Here is a 14,795-nt window from a genome sequence, read left to right on the forward strand (position 1 = left end):
TCAAACAATATCATTCACTCAGAAGGATCGTACAAACATTCCATAGTTTGACCATTGCACAGATTGTGTTATGTGACTACCTCTGTTAGAGCTGCTCTCCTAGTCTTAATGTAATTTGGATTAATGACAAGTTTGAAATTACAAGTGATGCACTGCATTAGTTAATTTGACGTTTTCCCCATTTATTAACACACAAACTATTACGATGATCGGCTGGTACATGATAATTTATATAGTATATTTGTCTCGGGTTAGTATGTACATTCCATTTTGAAAGATTTGGCCATGAACACTCATATTCAGTATTCTTTAGCTATACAGTTCTGACAGAAAACCAACATAATTTATGTTCACTTGCATATTCAGTACACATTTAAGCTCTTCACATTTGGGTAGCTGATCAGAACCTGATGGTAATACTAATTGGAAATGTTGACATTGAAACTACTGCAGACTCCCTCAGCGAAATCTCACAAAGATGTTTACACATACAGGGGTGGGGCAAAAAGATGAAGATGGAAACATCACAAAAAATGCGTGCTTCAACATAAATGCAGATGCTAGCCAAGCCTGAAGGTTGCACTGTTGTATTTGCCTACAAACGGCACCTGTACAATGTCCTCAATACATTGCAGCTGTCAGTCATGGTTATAACAGTGTTCTATTTATTTGTGAGTGCATAATGTTGGAGCTAAGTGAATTCACACATGGGCAAATTGTTGGTCCTTGTATGGTAGGTACTTCTGCAACCTTGGTGGCCAAAGTGTTGGGTGTATTCACTGTACTGAAGATCTATACCACATACAGGGAGGGCAGAGAAACACCACCCACGAAGTCACAATGTGGACGAAAGTTTATGGTGATTGATTGTGACAGATGGCCATTGAAGAGCATTGAGATGAAAATTAAGAGGATGGCAGTTTCAAAAGTCAATGCAGCACTGAAACAATGTGGTAGAAGTTCCATAAGAAGTGTGAGTTGGAATTCCTAACACCGTTCATCAGTGATGCCTAGAAAGAAAAAAGTAGTAATGAACCCATAAATTCTGGACAATGGAGCAGTGGAACAAAGTTGTTTTGTCAGACAAGTCTTGTTGCACACTGTTTCCAAGTTCTTGTCAAGATTATGTCCCGGGTTGGGTGATGGTTTGGACAGCCATATTGTGGTAATTGTGGTACTCCATGGCCCCCATGGGTACTCTGCAAGGTCACATTACTGCCAAAGACTGTGAGACTATTTTGACTGATCAAGTCCAGTTCATTGTTCGTGTCCTAGTGGTGACGCTGTGCTCAAAGTCGAGTGGTCCCCTGTATACACAGTTCTCATAATCTAGGACAGATTTTGTGAGCACAAGGATGAATTGTCACATCTCCCCTGGCGACCACAGTTACCAAATCTCAGTAGTATATAGCTTTTGTGGTCTAATTTGGAGAGAAAGGTGCATGGCCACTGTCCACCTCCATCATCGTTACCTGAACTTGACACTATTGTGCAGTGAGAATGGTATATGATTCCCTTGAAAGCCATATGGAACTTTCACATATCCATTCCAAGATATCTGGAAGCTGTTTTGAATGACAACAGGTTTCCTACACTGTATTAGGCATAGTAATGTGTTATATTTTCGGTGTTTTCATACTTTTGTTCATCCCATGTGAACGTTTGCATTTTGATAACTAACCCAGGGCAGACTAAAGCATTGTTCATATGTTGGTTGCTAAATGAGAACTGGCTTTAACACTTATATGTTCACATGTTGATAACTAAACATGTACTGCCTGAAGGATTGTTCAGTAAAACTATTTATAGAAAAATCTGTGACTAATTCAAATTTGTGATTACATTTTGATTTATAATGAGGAGAAAGAGCAAAAATAGCAGATATGGAATTACAATGAACCATGGAGTAATAAGATTTAACTGTCTGTTGGATGACTGAAAACTTTTGAAAATTATAATTATGTGGACTGTATTGTGAATACTGTGTACATATCCACATAGAGTCACGATTCTTGCATTTTTGAAATAATTACAGTTAAAAATGGAACATGGGGGAAGACAAAACTTTAATTATGAATAACTTTCAAAGTATGGCATTTGCTAAGTAGAGAGGCTGGTGTCTTTAAATGGAAGTATAACACTTCAGTCAGAACTACTTGTTAGCCCACTTCGACTGATGACCACAGCAGTTAAGTCCCATAGTGCTCAGAGCCATTTTGTTAGCCCACTTCAAACCCTATTTCCATGTGTTTGTGCAACATCTTAAATTGTAGACATCTTAATATCAAAATAACTTCCAAGTACTTAACTGACCTGTTGTCATCAATAATTGGGAAATTACATTGTGAGTAATAAATCTTCACAATTCTCTGATTGAGTAATAAAGTAGCTAATCAGTGGAATAGTCACATTGTGTCATTCATAAAATGAGATGAAATAAAGAAGAAACATATAATTACTGTCAGGAATGATATAACAAGAAGTAGATGGTTCCAACTCACTCTGTTACAGCTTATGTATGGAATACATAGAAGAAGGAATCCTTGGCACTGAGAACCAACTAAAACATTCGAAAACAAATAAATCAGCAGGTTTGGATTGATTGCAGTTCAGCTACAAAGGGAGTACTCTTTGGCATAGGGCCTGTACTAAGCTAGAATTTATTGCGAATCTCGTGCCCATTGCAAAGTCCCAGGTGACAGAAAGAAAGAGTAGGTGACTTCTGTAAGTGAGGAGAATAAAATAATGGACTTGCAAATTACAGGCCAATATCCTTAACATTGCTTTGCTGGAGAATTCTTGAGTAATTTGTAAGTTCAAATATAATAAATTTTCCTGAGACAGAAAAGCTTTTGTCCATAATATCAATAGGGATTTAGAAAGCGTCGCTTATTTGAAACTCGTCCTGCCCTTTTATCGCTTGATGTCATGCAACCTTGTTTGAAGGGCACTACACAGGTTCCATATTTATAGATTTCTGGAAAGTGTTTGACAGAGTGGCCCACTGCAAATGGGTAATAAAGGTCTGAGTATACAGAATATGTTCTCACATATGTGATAGGACTGCTGTTGTCCTCTATATACATAAACACACTGACTATTTAAAATCCAGGATGGAATAATGCAATATTATGAAATGGGTAGATTACTACTCATCATATAGCATAGATGCTGAGTCACAGGTAGGACCAAAAAAAAAAAAAAAAAAAAAAAAAAAAAAAAAAAAAAAAAAAAAAAACACCACCTGTCAAACAAGTAAGCTTTCGGCCGAAAAGGCCTTAATCAGAATTAGACGACACACACACACACACACACACACACACACACACACACACACACACACACACACACACACACACACACACGTTTTATCCCCTTAGTGGTTGGATTTCCTAAAAACACTGAGACACACATTTTTTATTTTCTGACTGAGAAACCAAATACCAATTTTCGTAGTTCTAGCTTCAAAATTTCTTCAATAGTGACACTTTCAGATAGCCTTTCATCCACTGCATCAGTGCATTAGGAGTGGAATTTTGGACAATCCTTTCTTAAATGATGCCTACAGTATAAGGTCCAAACCCTCTCCAAACTTCAAGATTCCATCCTTAGTGGTTTGGGCTGGATGATGCTGAGTCAGTGAATCAGTCTGACTCTTATTTCATCTCCTTACGGTTGAATTTCCAAAAAGAGTGAAACATGTATTTTTCAATCTCCAAATGAGAAGCCAAACACCAGTTTTCAAAAATGTAGCTTTAAAAATGCTTTCACAATAAAATACTCCCATAAAATGTTGCACTCCTTTTCCACCCTGCCCCCCCCCCCCCCCCCCTCCCCCTCAGCAGTTGAATTTCCAAAAACAGTGACACGTTTGTGTTTTATTTCTAACAGAGAAGTGAAATAAGACTTCTCACAGATTTAGCTTCACCAACAGTGAAGTATTTCCATAAAAGCTTTCATCCGTCATTTCACCCCTATAGGGGTTGACTTTCCAAAAACAGAGAAACATATTTTTTATTTCTGAGAAGCCAAATTTAAATTTTCATAGATTTAGCTGTAAGAATGCTTTCATAATAAAGTATTTTCATAAAAAAGCTCATTCCCTATTTCTCTCACTTTGCGTTCAGTTTCAAAAAGCACTGAAACATATTTTTTTGTTTTATGTTTGTAATCAAGAAGTTAGATACCAATGTCCAGAGATGGAGCTTTAAAACTACTCTAGTAGTTCTTTAATAATAATATATTTTCAAAAACAGCTTCCACCCACTATTTCACTCCAGTAGAGTTAAATTTTCAAAAATGCTAAAACTAGTATTTCTTTATTTCTGACAGAGAAACCATATTCAAATTTTCATAGGTCTAGCTCCAAAATTTCTGTAATGGCATGACATTTTTCAAAAAAACCCTTCATCCCCTGTTTCACCACCCTAGAGATGGAATTTCAAAAAATCCCTCCTTGCAGGTTGCCTACAGTATAAGATCCACACCTTTGCCAAATCTGAAGTTTCTGTTCTTAGCCATAGAAACTAAGGATAGAAAGTTGAAATTTGGAGAAGAGTTTCTATTTTTAGCGCCACTGTGCCCCTCCCCCATTAACCCTGGACCTTGCCATTGGTGGGAAAGCTTGCGTGCCTCAGTGATACAGATAGCGATACCGTAGGTGCAACCAAAACCCAAAACAGAGGGGTATTTGTTGAGAGGCCAGACAAACATGTGGTTCCTGAAGAGGGGTAGCAGCCTTTCCAGTAGTTGTAGGGGCAACAACAGTCTGGATGATTGATTGATCTGGCCTTGTAACATCAACCAAAATGGCCTTGCTGTGCTGGTATTGCAAACAGATGAAAGCAAGGGGGAACTTCAGCCACAATTTTTCCTGAAGGCGTGCAGCTCTACTGTATGGTTGAATGATGATGGCATCCTCTTGGGTAAAATATTCCGGAGGTAAAATAGCCCTCCCTTTGGATCTTCAGGCAGGGACTACACAGGAGGATGTCATTATCAGGAGAAACAAAACTTGCGTTCTATGAATTGGAGCATGTAATGTCAGATCCCTTAACCAGGTAGGTGGGTTAGAAAATTTAAAAATGGAAATGGATAGGTCAAAGTTAGATATAGTGGGAAGTAGTGAAGTTTGGTGGCAGGAGGAACAAGACTTCTGGTCAGGTGAATATAGGATTATAAATACAAAATCAAATAGGGGTAATAAGGGAGTAGATTTAATAATGAATAATAAAATAGGAATGTGGATAAACTACTATGAACGGCAAAGTGAATGCAGTATTGTAGCCAAGACAGACAAGAATGCCACACCCACCACAGTTACATAAGTTTGTGTGCAAACTAGCTCTGCAGATGAGCTGGAGATTGAGAGAAACGTATGTTGAGATAAACGAAATATTCATGTAGTTAAGGGAGCTGAAAAATTTATGGTGATGAGAGACTGGAATTCGATAGTAGGAAAAGGAAGAGAAGGAAAAGCGGTAGGTGAATATTGACTGGGAGAAAGAAATGAAAGAGAGAGCTGTCTGGTAGAATTTTGCACAGAGCATAACTTAATCCTAGTTACACTTGGTTTAAGAATCATGAAAGAAAGTATACATGGAAGAGACCTGGAGACACTGGAAGGTTTCAGATAGACTATATAATGGTAAGACAAGAGATTTGGGAACCAGGTTTTAAATTGTTAGACATTTCCAACCGCAGATATGGACTCTGATCACAATTTATTGGTTTTAACTGCAGATTAAAATTGAAGAAACTGCAAAAAGGTGGGAATTTAAGGAGAGAGCACGCGGATAAACTGAAAGAACCAGAAGCTGTAGAGAGATTCAGAGGGAGCATTAGGGAATGATTGACAAGCACAGGGATAAGGAATACAGTAGAAGTAAAATGGGTAACTTTAAGAGATGAAATAGTGAAGGCAGCAGAGGATCAAGTAGTTAAAAGATGAGGACCAGCAGAAAAGCTTGGGTAACACAAGATATATTGAATTTATTTGATGAGAGGAGAAAATAAAAAAAAATGCAGTAAATGTAGCAGGTGAAAACGAATACAAATGAGATTTACAGGAAGTGTAAAATGGCTAAGCAGGAATGGCTAGGGGACAAATGTAAGGGTGTAGAAGGATATATCAGTAGTGGTAACACCCTGTGGGTCCGGGGTTTGGAATAGGCCCGAGGTAGTCCTGCCTGTCATAAGAGGCGACTAAAAGGAGTCCCACACGTTTCGGCCTTTGTGATGGTCCCCTGTAGGGTTTGATCTCCATTCTTCAAAATTTTGCCGAAGAGCGAGCCAATAGGGGAAGGGTGCCTTACATGGTGCATCGTGTCCATCGTGCATTGAGATCTTTAGCCCACTTTCTCGTCGTCACATTTCAGTCCCACTCATTCTTCATCTCTCGGATGAGGACACCTTCCTGGATGTGTTATCGACCATGCACTATGCAGTGTCGCTTTCTGCGTTGACAATGACCATGGACTTCTTTGCACCTGATATCCAGCAAGATAGCCAGTCCGTTGTGTTGGGGCCACCATGTACCCCGTTGGTTGTAGCCCCCAGACAACACAGGGATCGCTCTGCTGATGCTTGTGCCGTTAACTCCCCATGTATGCCAAGGGGTAGATGCTCATCCCCCTGGGGCATCGGGACTCCGGCAATAGCCATCCTGCCAGGTGGCCTTTGCTGCAGCTGGGTGGTGCCCGTGGGGAGGGCCTCTGCTCAGAGTGGGTGGCATCAGGGCAGATGACACGTGATGAATCGTATCCATCATCTCTTCCTGGTGGTGAAACACCAGCAGTCTCTTAAGTGTTCATGAGCTCAATTCAATGCACAGACGTACGATCCCAAATCATTCCCCTCCCTGGCCACACCGTGGGAGGAGTGTCAGCCTAAGGATGGCAGCGGATCTTATTTGCCCCAGTACCTCGTATGTTCAAGAGCTGATGGCGAATCTTTCATGACAATGAAGCCTCAGTTTTTTGTTGAGCATTTAGATGACATGTTGGGGGAGTTGGAGGTATTTCCAAAGTGAGATCTGGGTCAGTCTTGATCAAAACAGCACCCTCTGCCCAGTCATGGGAGTTACTCACTTGTGACAAGCTGGGGGATGTTTCTGTAGCCATCACACCCCATAAGAGCTTAAATATAGTCCAGGGAATCATATTTCACAGGGACCTTCTTTTGCAGTCTGACGAGCTTTGCACTAATTTAGAGTGGCGAGGTGTACATTTTGCCCAGTGTGTCCACCAGGGTCCGAAGGATAATCAGGTTGCCACCGGTGCCTTCATCTTGGCCTTTGTGGGTGATGCATTGCCTGAGAAGGTCAAAGTGATGGTTTACCGCTGTAATGTAAAGCCCTATATCTCTCCCCCGATATGGTGCTTTAAGCGCTGGAAGTTCAGCCATGTGTCCTCGTGCTGTACTTCCAGCATCATATGTCTACATTGTGGATGCCCATCACATCCCAATACTCCATGTGCCCTGCCTCCCATTTGTGTCAACTGCGGGGAGCACCGTTTGCCTTGCTCGCCAGACTGCAGGATTCTTCAGAGAGAAAGGAAAATCATGGAGTACAAGACCCTGGACCGACTGACCTACACTGAGGCTAAGAGGAAATTTGAACGCCTGCATCCTGTATGTATGACATCGTCTTACGCCACCACTACAGCAGTTCTGGCACTATCAGCTCCGCCAACCCCAGTCACCTCTCAGAGCCAGAAGATTACAACTGCCCCCTTGATGGTGGGGGGCATTTCCCTCCGTGTTGATACTCCACCCCCCACCCCAAACATGAGGAATGTCTGTCACCACTTCTAAGCTGGAGAATCAGAAGTCTTCTTTGGCTTCTCTCACTAGGAAGGGGTCCCTTGGGTCACTCCCGTTTCAGGTTTCTGCTTGTGGGAAAGATGACACCCACCAGTGGCTGAAGAGCTCAAAAGCAGCTGGTCGTAGGGTTTCATGCTCATCCTCAGTCCTGGAGACTGAGCCAGTGAAGTCCTCCCAGTCACCCTTTGCCTTGGCCAGTCTTTTATAGTCTGTTCATCCCAGATAACAAATCTACCGAATTTACCAAGTTGACTCACAACCTTGGTCAGTGTTTTGAGATCCATGGTACCTTGAAGTTTAATTCTTACTAAAGTCATACACATCCCAAGCTGCCTAGTTTTACATAAGTACATGCCTGGGATGCTTGCACTGCCTGCCTCAGTTGGTTTATCGGTCTCCAGTCTCCAGCTCAAAAGCAGCTGGTCGTAGGGTTTCATGCTCATCCTCAGTCCTGGAGACTGAGCCAGTGAAGTCCTCCCAGTCACCCTTTGCCTTGGCCAGTCTTTTATAGTCTGTTCATCCCAGATAACAAATCTACCGAATTTACCAAGTTGACTCACAACCTTGGTCAGTGTTTTGAGATCCATGGTACCTTGAAGTTTAATTCTTACTAAAGTCATACACATCCCAAGCTGCCTAGTTTTACATAAGTACATGCCTGGGATGCTTGCACTGCCTGCCTCAGTTGGTTTATCGGTCTCCACCTTCAGTCAGAAGATGTGCTGTCTGATTTACATTAGTGAAACACATGGTATGAAACATTTTTAACAAAACTAATTATCACACTACGAAAGATTACTATGTAGGTACTTCTCATGGTAATTTACTTTATTCTGTACTATTGTAAGAAGCAATTATCCGCCATTGACCATAGGCCACTGGGCAAAGTAATGGATCACCACGAGTCCCCTGCAGGTCAGCCTATTTTTTAACTGTTATGGGAGAAGGTTTAGTTTATATTTCTTTCCCAAGAATAGCTACATTTATTTATACATTGGAGTTTTTATGTAAAATTCTTACACGCCTCATCTAAATGGACTCAAATACACCCTTCATATACAGGGTGGCACACGAAATGTGTTACCAATTGTTTCTTTCACAATTTACGACGCACATTAGATATTGCACTGGGATCTCTACAGCAGTACCAGCAGAGCTTGGAAAAACAAATGAGTTATGAAATGACATGTAATTCACGATACTGCCGCTAGGAGACTAGTAAGCAGCAAAGGATGACAATGGAAGACTGACGACACAGCAACGATCGGCAATTGTGTTACTTTTTGTGACTTTGTTACTTGTTGTGACTCGGAGGCGTTTTCGACAACAGTTTAACACACGATGGGTCCGTTGCAAGAAGACCATCCACAGTTTGTATGATAAATTTGTGCAGGAAGGAACAGTATTGGAAGCGAAGCGACCTCTACCTAAGCCTGTTTGTTCGGCGGAGAATATTGAAGTGGTATGAGTTGCTGTACAGAGAAGTCCCGGGAAATCATGTAGAAAGACAGCAGTGAAACTGAGAATATCCAGACGCTCCATTCAATGCATTCTTAAAAGTGACCTCCATATGTACCCATACAAGATGACCTGTGCACAGAAGCTCACTGAAGAATACAAGCAGCAGAGACTACTGTTTGCTCAGTGGGCGGAGGATAGGGAAGAAACTCTCAACAATGTTTGGTTTCAGACGAGGCGCATTTTCATTTAGACGGTGTGGTAAACAAACAAAATGTATGCTTTTGGGCCACTGAAAACCCACAAGTGCTTCATGAATGACAACATTATGTTCCACGGATTACAGCGTGGGCAGCAATTTCCAGTCACGGACTTATTGGACCCTTTTTCTTTGAAGAAACTGTGAACAGCGGGCATTATTTGAGCATGCTTCGCAATAGCTTCATTCCACAGCTTCTTGTTACTGCCTTGCCCTTCAACACGCAGTGGTTCATGCAAGATGGAGCAAGGCCACATACTGCAAACACTGTGTTGGAGTTTTTGCACAAGCATTTCGACATGCGGATCATTTCGCTCAGGGTTCCAGGTCGCTTCAATGATGGACAAAATTGACCCCCCAATAGTCCAGACCTCAATCCATGTGACTTTTTTCTTTGGGGATACCTAAAGGAAATAATTTTCCCGAAACGTCCACGTGGTTTACTGGGGCTCAGAAGACTTATTCTTCAAGCTTGCAGTGAAATTACGGAAGACATGTGCCATAGGGTAATCACTAACTTCAGTGTTTTTTTGAAGGAAGTTAGGAAACAAAATGGTGGACATATTGAGCATATGCTGAGTTAGAACAAATCTCCATGGACGGCTCTCCATTGTAGTATATGTTACTTTCAGATTGTATTGACAATAAAGTTTATATTCAAAAACAATACAGTAACATATTTCGTGCACCACCCTGTATTTATGCAGAAGAATCAAAGACTAAGGTGTAGGTATCCTGCCTTTATAATTGACCAATGGTGTGATGGAGTTAATCTGGTTTGAAGGGTCTTTCTCATTGCTGCAATAATACGAAAGCCATTGGTCACAATGGCTTTACTGATGCCAAAATGTCATCCATAAGCATAGATGGTGCTTTGTTGCTGCCAAAAAGTGCTTGGTATTTAGAGCTGCAAGTGATTAAATGCTTTATTAGGTGAGGAATTATGTTGTTGTTTTGATGTGTATTAAGTTAAAAATTATTTATAATTTTATTGGAACTGTACACATTTTGTGGATAGATTTTTCATCTCATTTATTTCAAAAAACGTTTGTTGACTTCCAGATAGAAACTGAAACTGCAAAGAATGTTGGATCCAATTTGGAGAGAGTTTCTGCTGACTTGCGACAGATGCAGCAAGAGAATGCTGCACTTACAGCACAACTGAAATCTAAAGCTCAAACAAATCAAGTTTGAAGTTGGTGCAACAATTCACATTTCATGCATGTTAATAGCTCATGGTTAAGCTAGCTGTAGAATAAAATTTATGATAATATTGATGCAATATGGTTTATTAAAAACTGCAGACTTTTTTCCCCCCAGTGCAAGTGTCTGCTCTATAGGCCAACCTGGTGACTGTCGAATTTCAGTAGAATCACATATTATTATTTGTTAAACAGAACTTTGTTTTAGACTGAAACATATTAGCAACATATAATGTCACCTCATTGAGGTATTGTGATATATTACATCGTGATTGGGAAATGATGAAACATGTACATATATTTACAATAGTTACATGCAGAATACTTGTAGAAAAAGTGCCTTATGGGAAATGCTGCTGTTTTCTTATTTGCAGAAATTGTTCTCTTGCAAACAGCACTTACAATTTTAAACGGATATAGACAGTAGAAAATCAGTTTTTGTTATTGACTGTGCAACAGCTTTGTTGAAGTGTAATATTGTAAATTACCACATGATAACATTCACTTTCACATCACATTGCTTGTATGGTGCTTCTGTAATATAACTCCATTTTGTAAAGAAGTTTAAATAATATGCTTTTTGGCAGCTTCATTAGATTACTGTGTGAGAAATGTGATTATGGATTAGTGTATGGAAAATTATTGTGTGAAAAGGGTATGGTGTTCAGCAGGAGAAGAATCAGCCAGTACATGTGGTAGGTACAAGGCCTAAACAACCAGAAAAGGAAGAGGAAAAGGCAGATGTGTGTATCTGATCAGCACAAGAGAAGAAGATGCAAATATTTATATAGTGATCCTCAGGATTAGTGGCTACAAATTTACCACAGTACCAGATGCCATAAAAATTTCAAAGTTGTTTCCCAGCCTTTTACACTACATTATCGTATTTTTGCTACACAGCAGTCACAGTTTCTAGCACTGAAAGGAAAAAAAAGGCTATTCTTATATGGAAACATTTGGGCATTTACAAAATGTTCTTATGTGTATTTATACCAGGCTGTGGGAGGTGTTTCTGTCACAGAACGCAAATTAGGTAGGCGAATCATGTTAACAAGCAGCTAAGCTAATGGAGAACTCAGCATTTAAGTACTTTTGTTTCCAAATATTATTAGCTGGAATTATTTTCAACTGCGCAAATTGTGTGAAAGATTAATATAAATATCACTGTGGATGCTTTACCATAAGAAGAATGTTTTGTTGGTGTAAATATTAGCTAATCTACTTTTTATTGGTTGGACTGATGAAATAATGTAATTTGAGTGTTTTTTGAAGTATTCTACAAAGTAATGTAAGAGTAATGAAGGGAGACTATGATAATCCAGTATGTATATAAAGAATTGTTGATGAGTTTTGAGTTTTCCGCAGCTAATGCGTCGTGTGCCACCAACTAAAACTTGGGGCATGGAATGTTTAGATTGGGAATTTGTGTTTTTAAAGGCATTGATGATGGAATTAAGTAACTTTTATTTCCTCCGGCAATACTGATTTTGCAGTTTCATATTACAGACTCACAAATTTCTTGTTCACAAATTTCTTGTTCTCCAGGCAACTGAGAACTGAAATTTTCCTACCAAGGCATCAGCCAGTACTGGCATTGCTACTGCCATCTGAATCAGTGATCATGTTAATCAATTGCTGCTTGCATGTTGTATGATCTTGATTCTGTTGTTGCTGAACATTTTCTTGCCAGTGGGGGGAGCTGGGAGCTTTACTAACTAAGCTAATAGTGGGGAAAAAAACCTTGTGACTCACTTGAACAATTATTGTGATGGGGTAGATTATGATTTGATGTTGATATTCAAGTTTTGATCATTTGTTTAGATAACTACTTTTTTTATTAAGTATGATTTGAATTGTCTGTATTCAAAAAGCTATGATGCTAATTTATTCATACAAATAGTGGAATTTACTGTTTCAAACATTGCAGTGGGGTTGGGAGTCAGCAGTAAACAGCATGTAAATTATTAAATATTACACAAGCTGTCAGTGACATTTTAATGTGAGAGTTTCTGAAATGTGAAGCTATGAAAAACAAATGAATTGAAACTTTATGATGTAAACATATTTTCAGTTACTTGAATTTTTCAGCAGACTGGGCTCTTCCAGTTAGGTGTTTTTGGAAGAGAATGGCCCACTAAAGTTAGTGTTTGTGATTGAGTTTGCTTTTAAGTAGTCACTAATACAGAAAATCAGAATGGCTATTTTCAGTTTTAGTTTATGTGGTGGTGCAAATAAGGAAAAAGTGAAAAAAGATGTGTAAGAGCAAATTTGCACCTAAATGCCTCAATTATGGCAGCAGTTAATCATTTAATTCCCCATTTGTGTGGTCATAGCTTATGTATAAATACTTTCTTCATTCTGGCATATAACAATTACACAGCCAGTAATATTGTTCATTAAGTATTTGTGACAACAGTTGATTTATTCTGTGGTATGAAAGTGAATGAGAGAAGTTACAGATGAAACTGCTAAGTAATGTTATCTGATAAGCACCATTAATTGAAGTGTGTATTTCTTAGAGCAAATTTTGTTATGGTTGAGTTGTAAATGATACATTCCTATGTAAGTCATCTCTCTTCATTGATGGTGATTATGTTGTATGCTGCTATTTTGCTGTAAATTTGTTAACATGTTGCAATATACATATCACATGTAATATTTATATACAGAAACATCGAGAGGTCTGTAATTTGTTCTGGTGTGTTCTAATAAGGATGATATTTATATGCATGAAGAAGGGGAAACAATGTTCTCATAAGTGAACATATATGAAAGTAGAGCATCTTGTGTATTAATGATGTTAATTAGCAAGAGAAACTTCTTAATACACTGTCTATTAATAAATAGTGGTCAGTATTGGTGAAATGTGGAATATGTACCCCATTTCTGGTTGTATTGGAAGTAATATACTAGATTTAAACTGGCAAATTGAACATGTGTGAATGAGAGTCGTATTTTCATGTTTATTTGTTGCCAAATTAGCTTTATAATTCCCATTTATGTTGTCGATATTTTTTACCACTGAAAACTTTGAATTTGGTCAATATTTTACAAATGATTGGAAATTTCCAATTCAAGGCACTGAAGTAGCCTTTCTTTTGGAAAATAGAAAAATGCTTTAGAACAATATGATTTGCTTTTCATCTTTGCTAGGATGCACTGGTTTCATATTTATTCTGTACTAGATTACTCAAGTAGCTCTCACAAATGTCCAACAAACAAGTAACAAATCATGATGTTGCAAAACAGTCTGAAAGCAAGTCGGCAAAAAAAAAAAAAAAAGAAAGAAAGAAAGAAAGAAAGGATTGTAATAACTTGTTAAACTTGGCTGAAGAGAAGCATAATGAGTATTTTTTCACTTATTGTTGATTTTTATTCTTGTTTGTTGTATTTATGTCAGTAATGGTTCCAGTGGCAATTGGATGTGGTACAGTGACAATACAAGAAGAGATTTGTTTGTTATTTATACCTATGTGTTAATAAATTTTTTACATTTTTCAATTAAAACGAGTCATCTGCACTTTCTACACAGTATTAGAGAGCTCCTCAATAATCTCTTAATAAAGTTTGGACATAATTAAGTGTGTGTATGTGTGTGTGTGTGTGTGTGTGTGTGTGTGTGTGTGTGTGTGTGTGTGAGAGAGAGAGAGAGAGAGAGAGAGAGAGAGAGACTAAGACACAGATGAAAAGTTTGACAGTTACTTGTCAGTTTGAGAAAAGCAGCTGTGTATTCAGGATTTAACATTTGATATATTTGGTACGGATTTAGCATACCCACTAGCAAATATTGAGATTGGGTACACATGAGCTGCCATGAGTATCGAAGAGGAATAGTGCAGAGCTACTGATCCAGTTGTTTACTTGCTGGCAGTAAAAGACCTGGTCCAGCAATTCTTATGCAGACATCAACTGCATCGGACCTGGGCTTTGCTTTGTATCATCCTTTGTTTTCCGTGTGCTTAGTTTACTCATTTGCTTGTGATGGTAGCATTGTGTTTGCTCCATGCTCATCTGTATGCAGTGTTTGGACACTTTGCTCTGTGATACACTGA

General features: G+C 39.0%; 1 protein-coding gene across 2 annotated transcripts in view; it reads left to right on the forward strand.

Moving 5' to 3' along the window:
- Positions 1–14,045, forward strand: part of LOC124787971 (coiled-coil domain-containing protein 22 homolog) — a 199,111-nt gene extending 185,066 nt beyond the window's left edge. For both annotated transcript variants that reach the window (XM_047254978.1, XM_047254979.1), the window contains exon 11: positions 10,604–14,045. In XM_047254978.1, the coding sequence (XP_047110934.1) occupies positions 10,604–10,735 (132 nt within the window). In that variant the 3' untranslated portion in view covers positions 10,736–14,045. The remainder of the gene's footprint in view (positions 1–10,603) is intronic.
- The last annotated feature ends 750 nt before the right edge of the window (positions 14,046–14,795 follow it).

Source organism: Schistocerca piceifrons, chromosome 3, assembly GCF_021461385.2.
Source record: "Schistocerca piceifrons isolate TAMUIC-IGC-003096 chromosome 3, iqSchPice1.1, whole genome shotgun sequence".
Taxonomy (NCBI): domain Eukaryota; kingdom Metazoa; phylum Arthropoda; class Insecta; order Orthoptera; family Acrididae; genus Schistocerca; species Schistocerca piceifrons.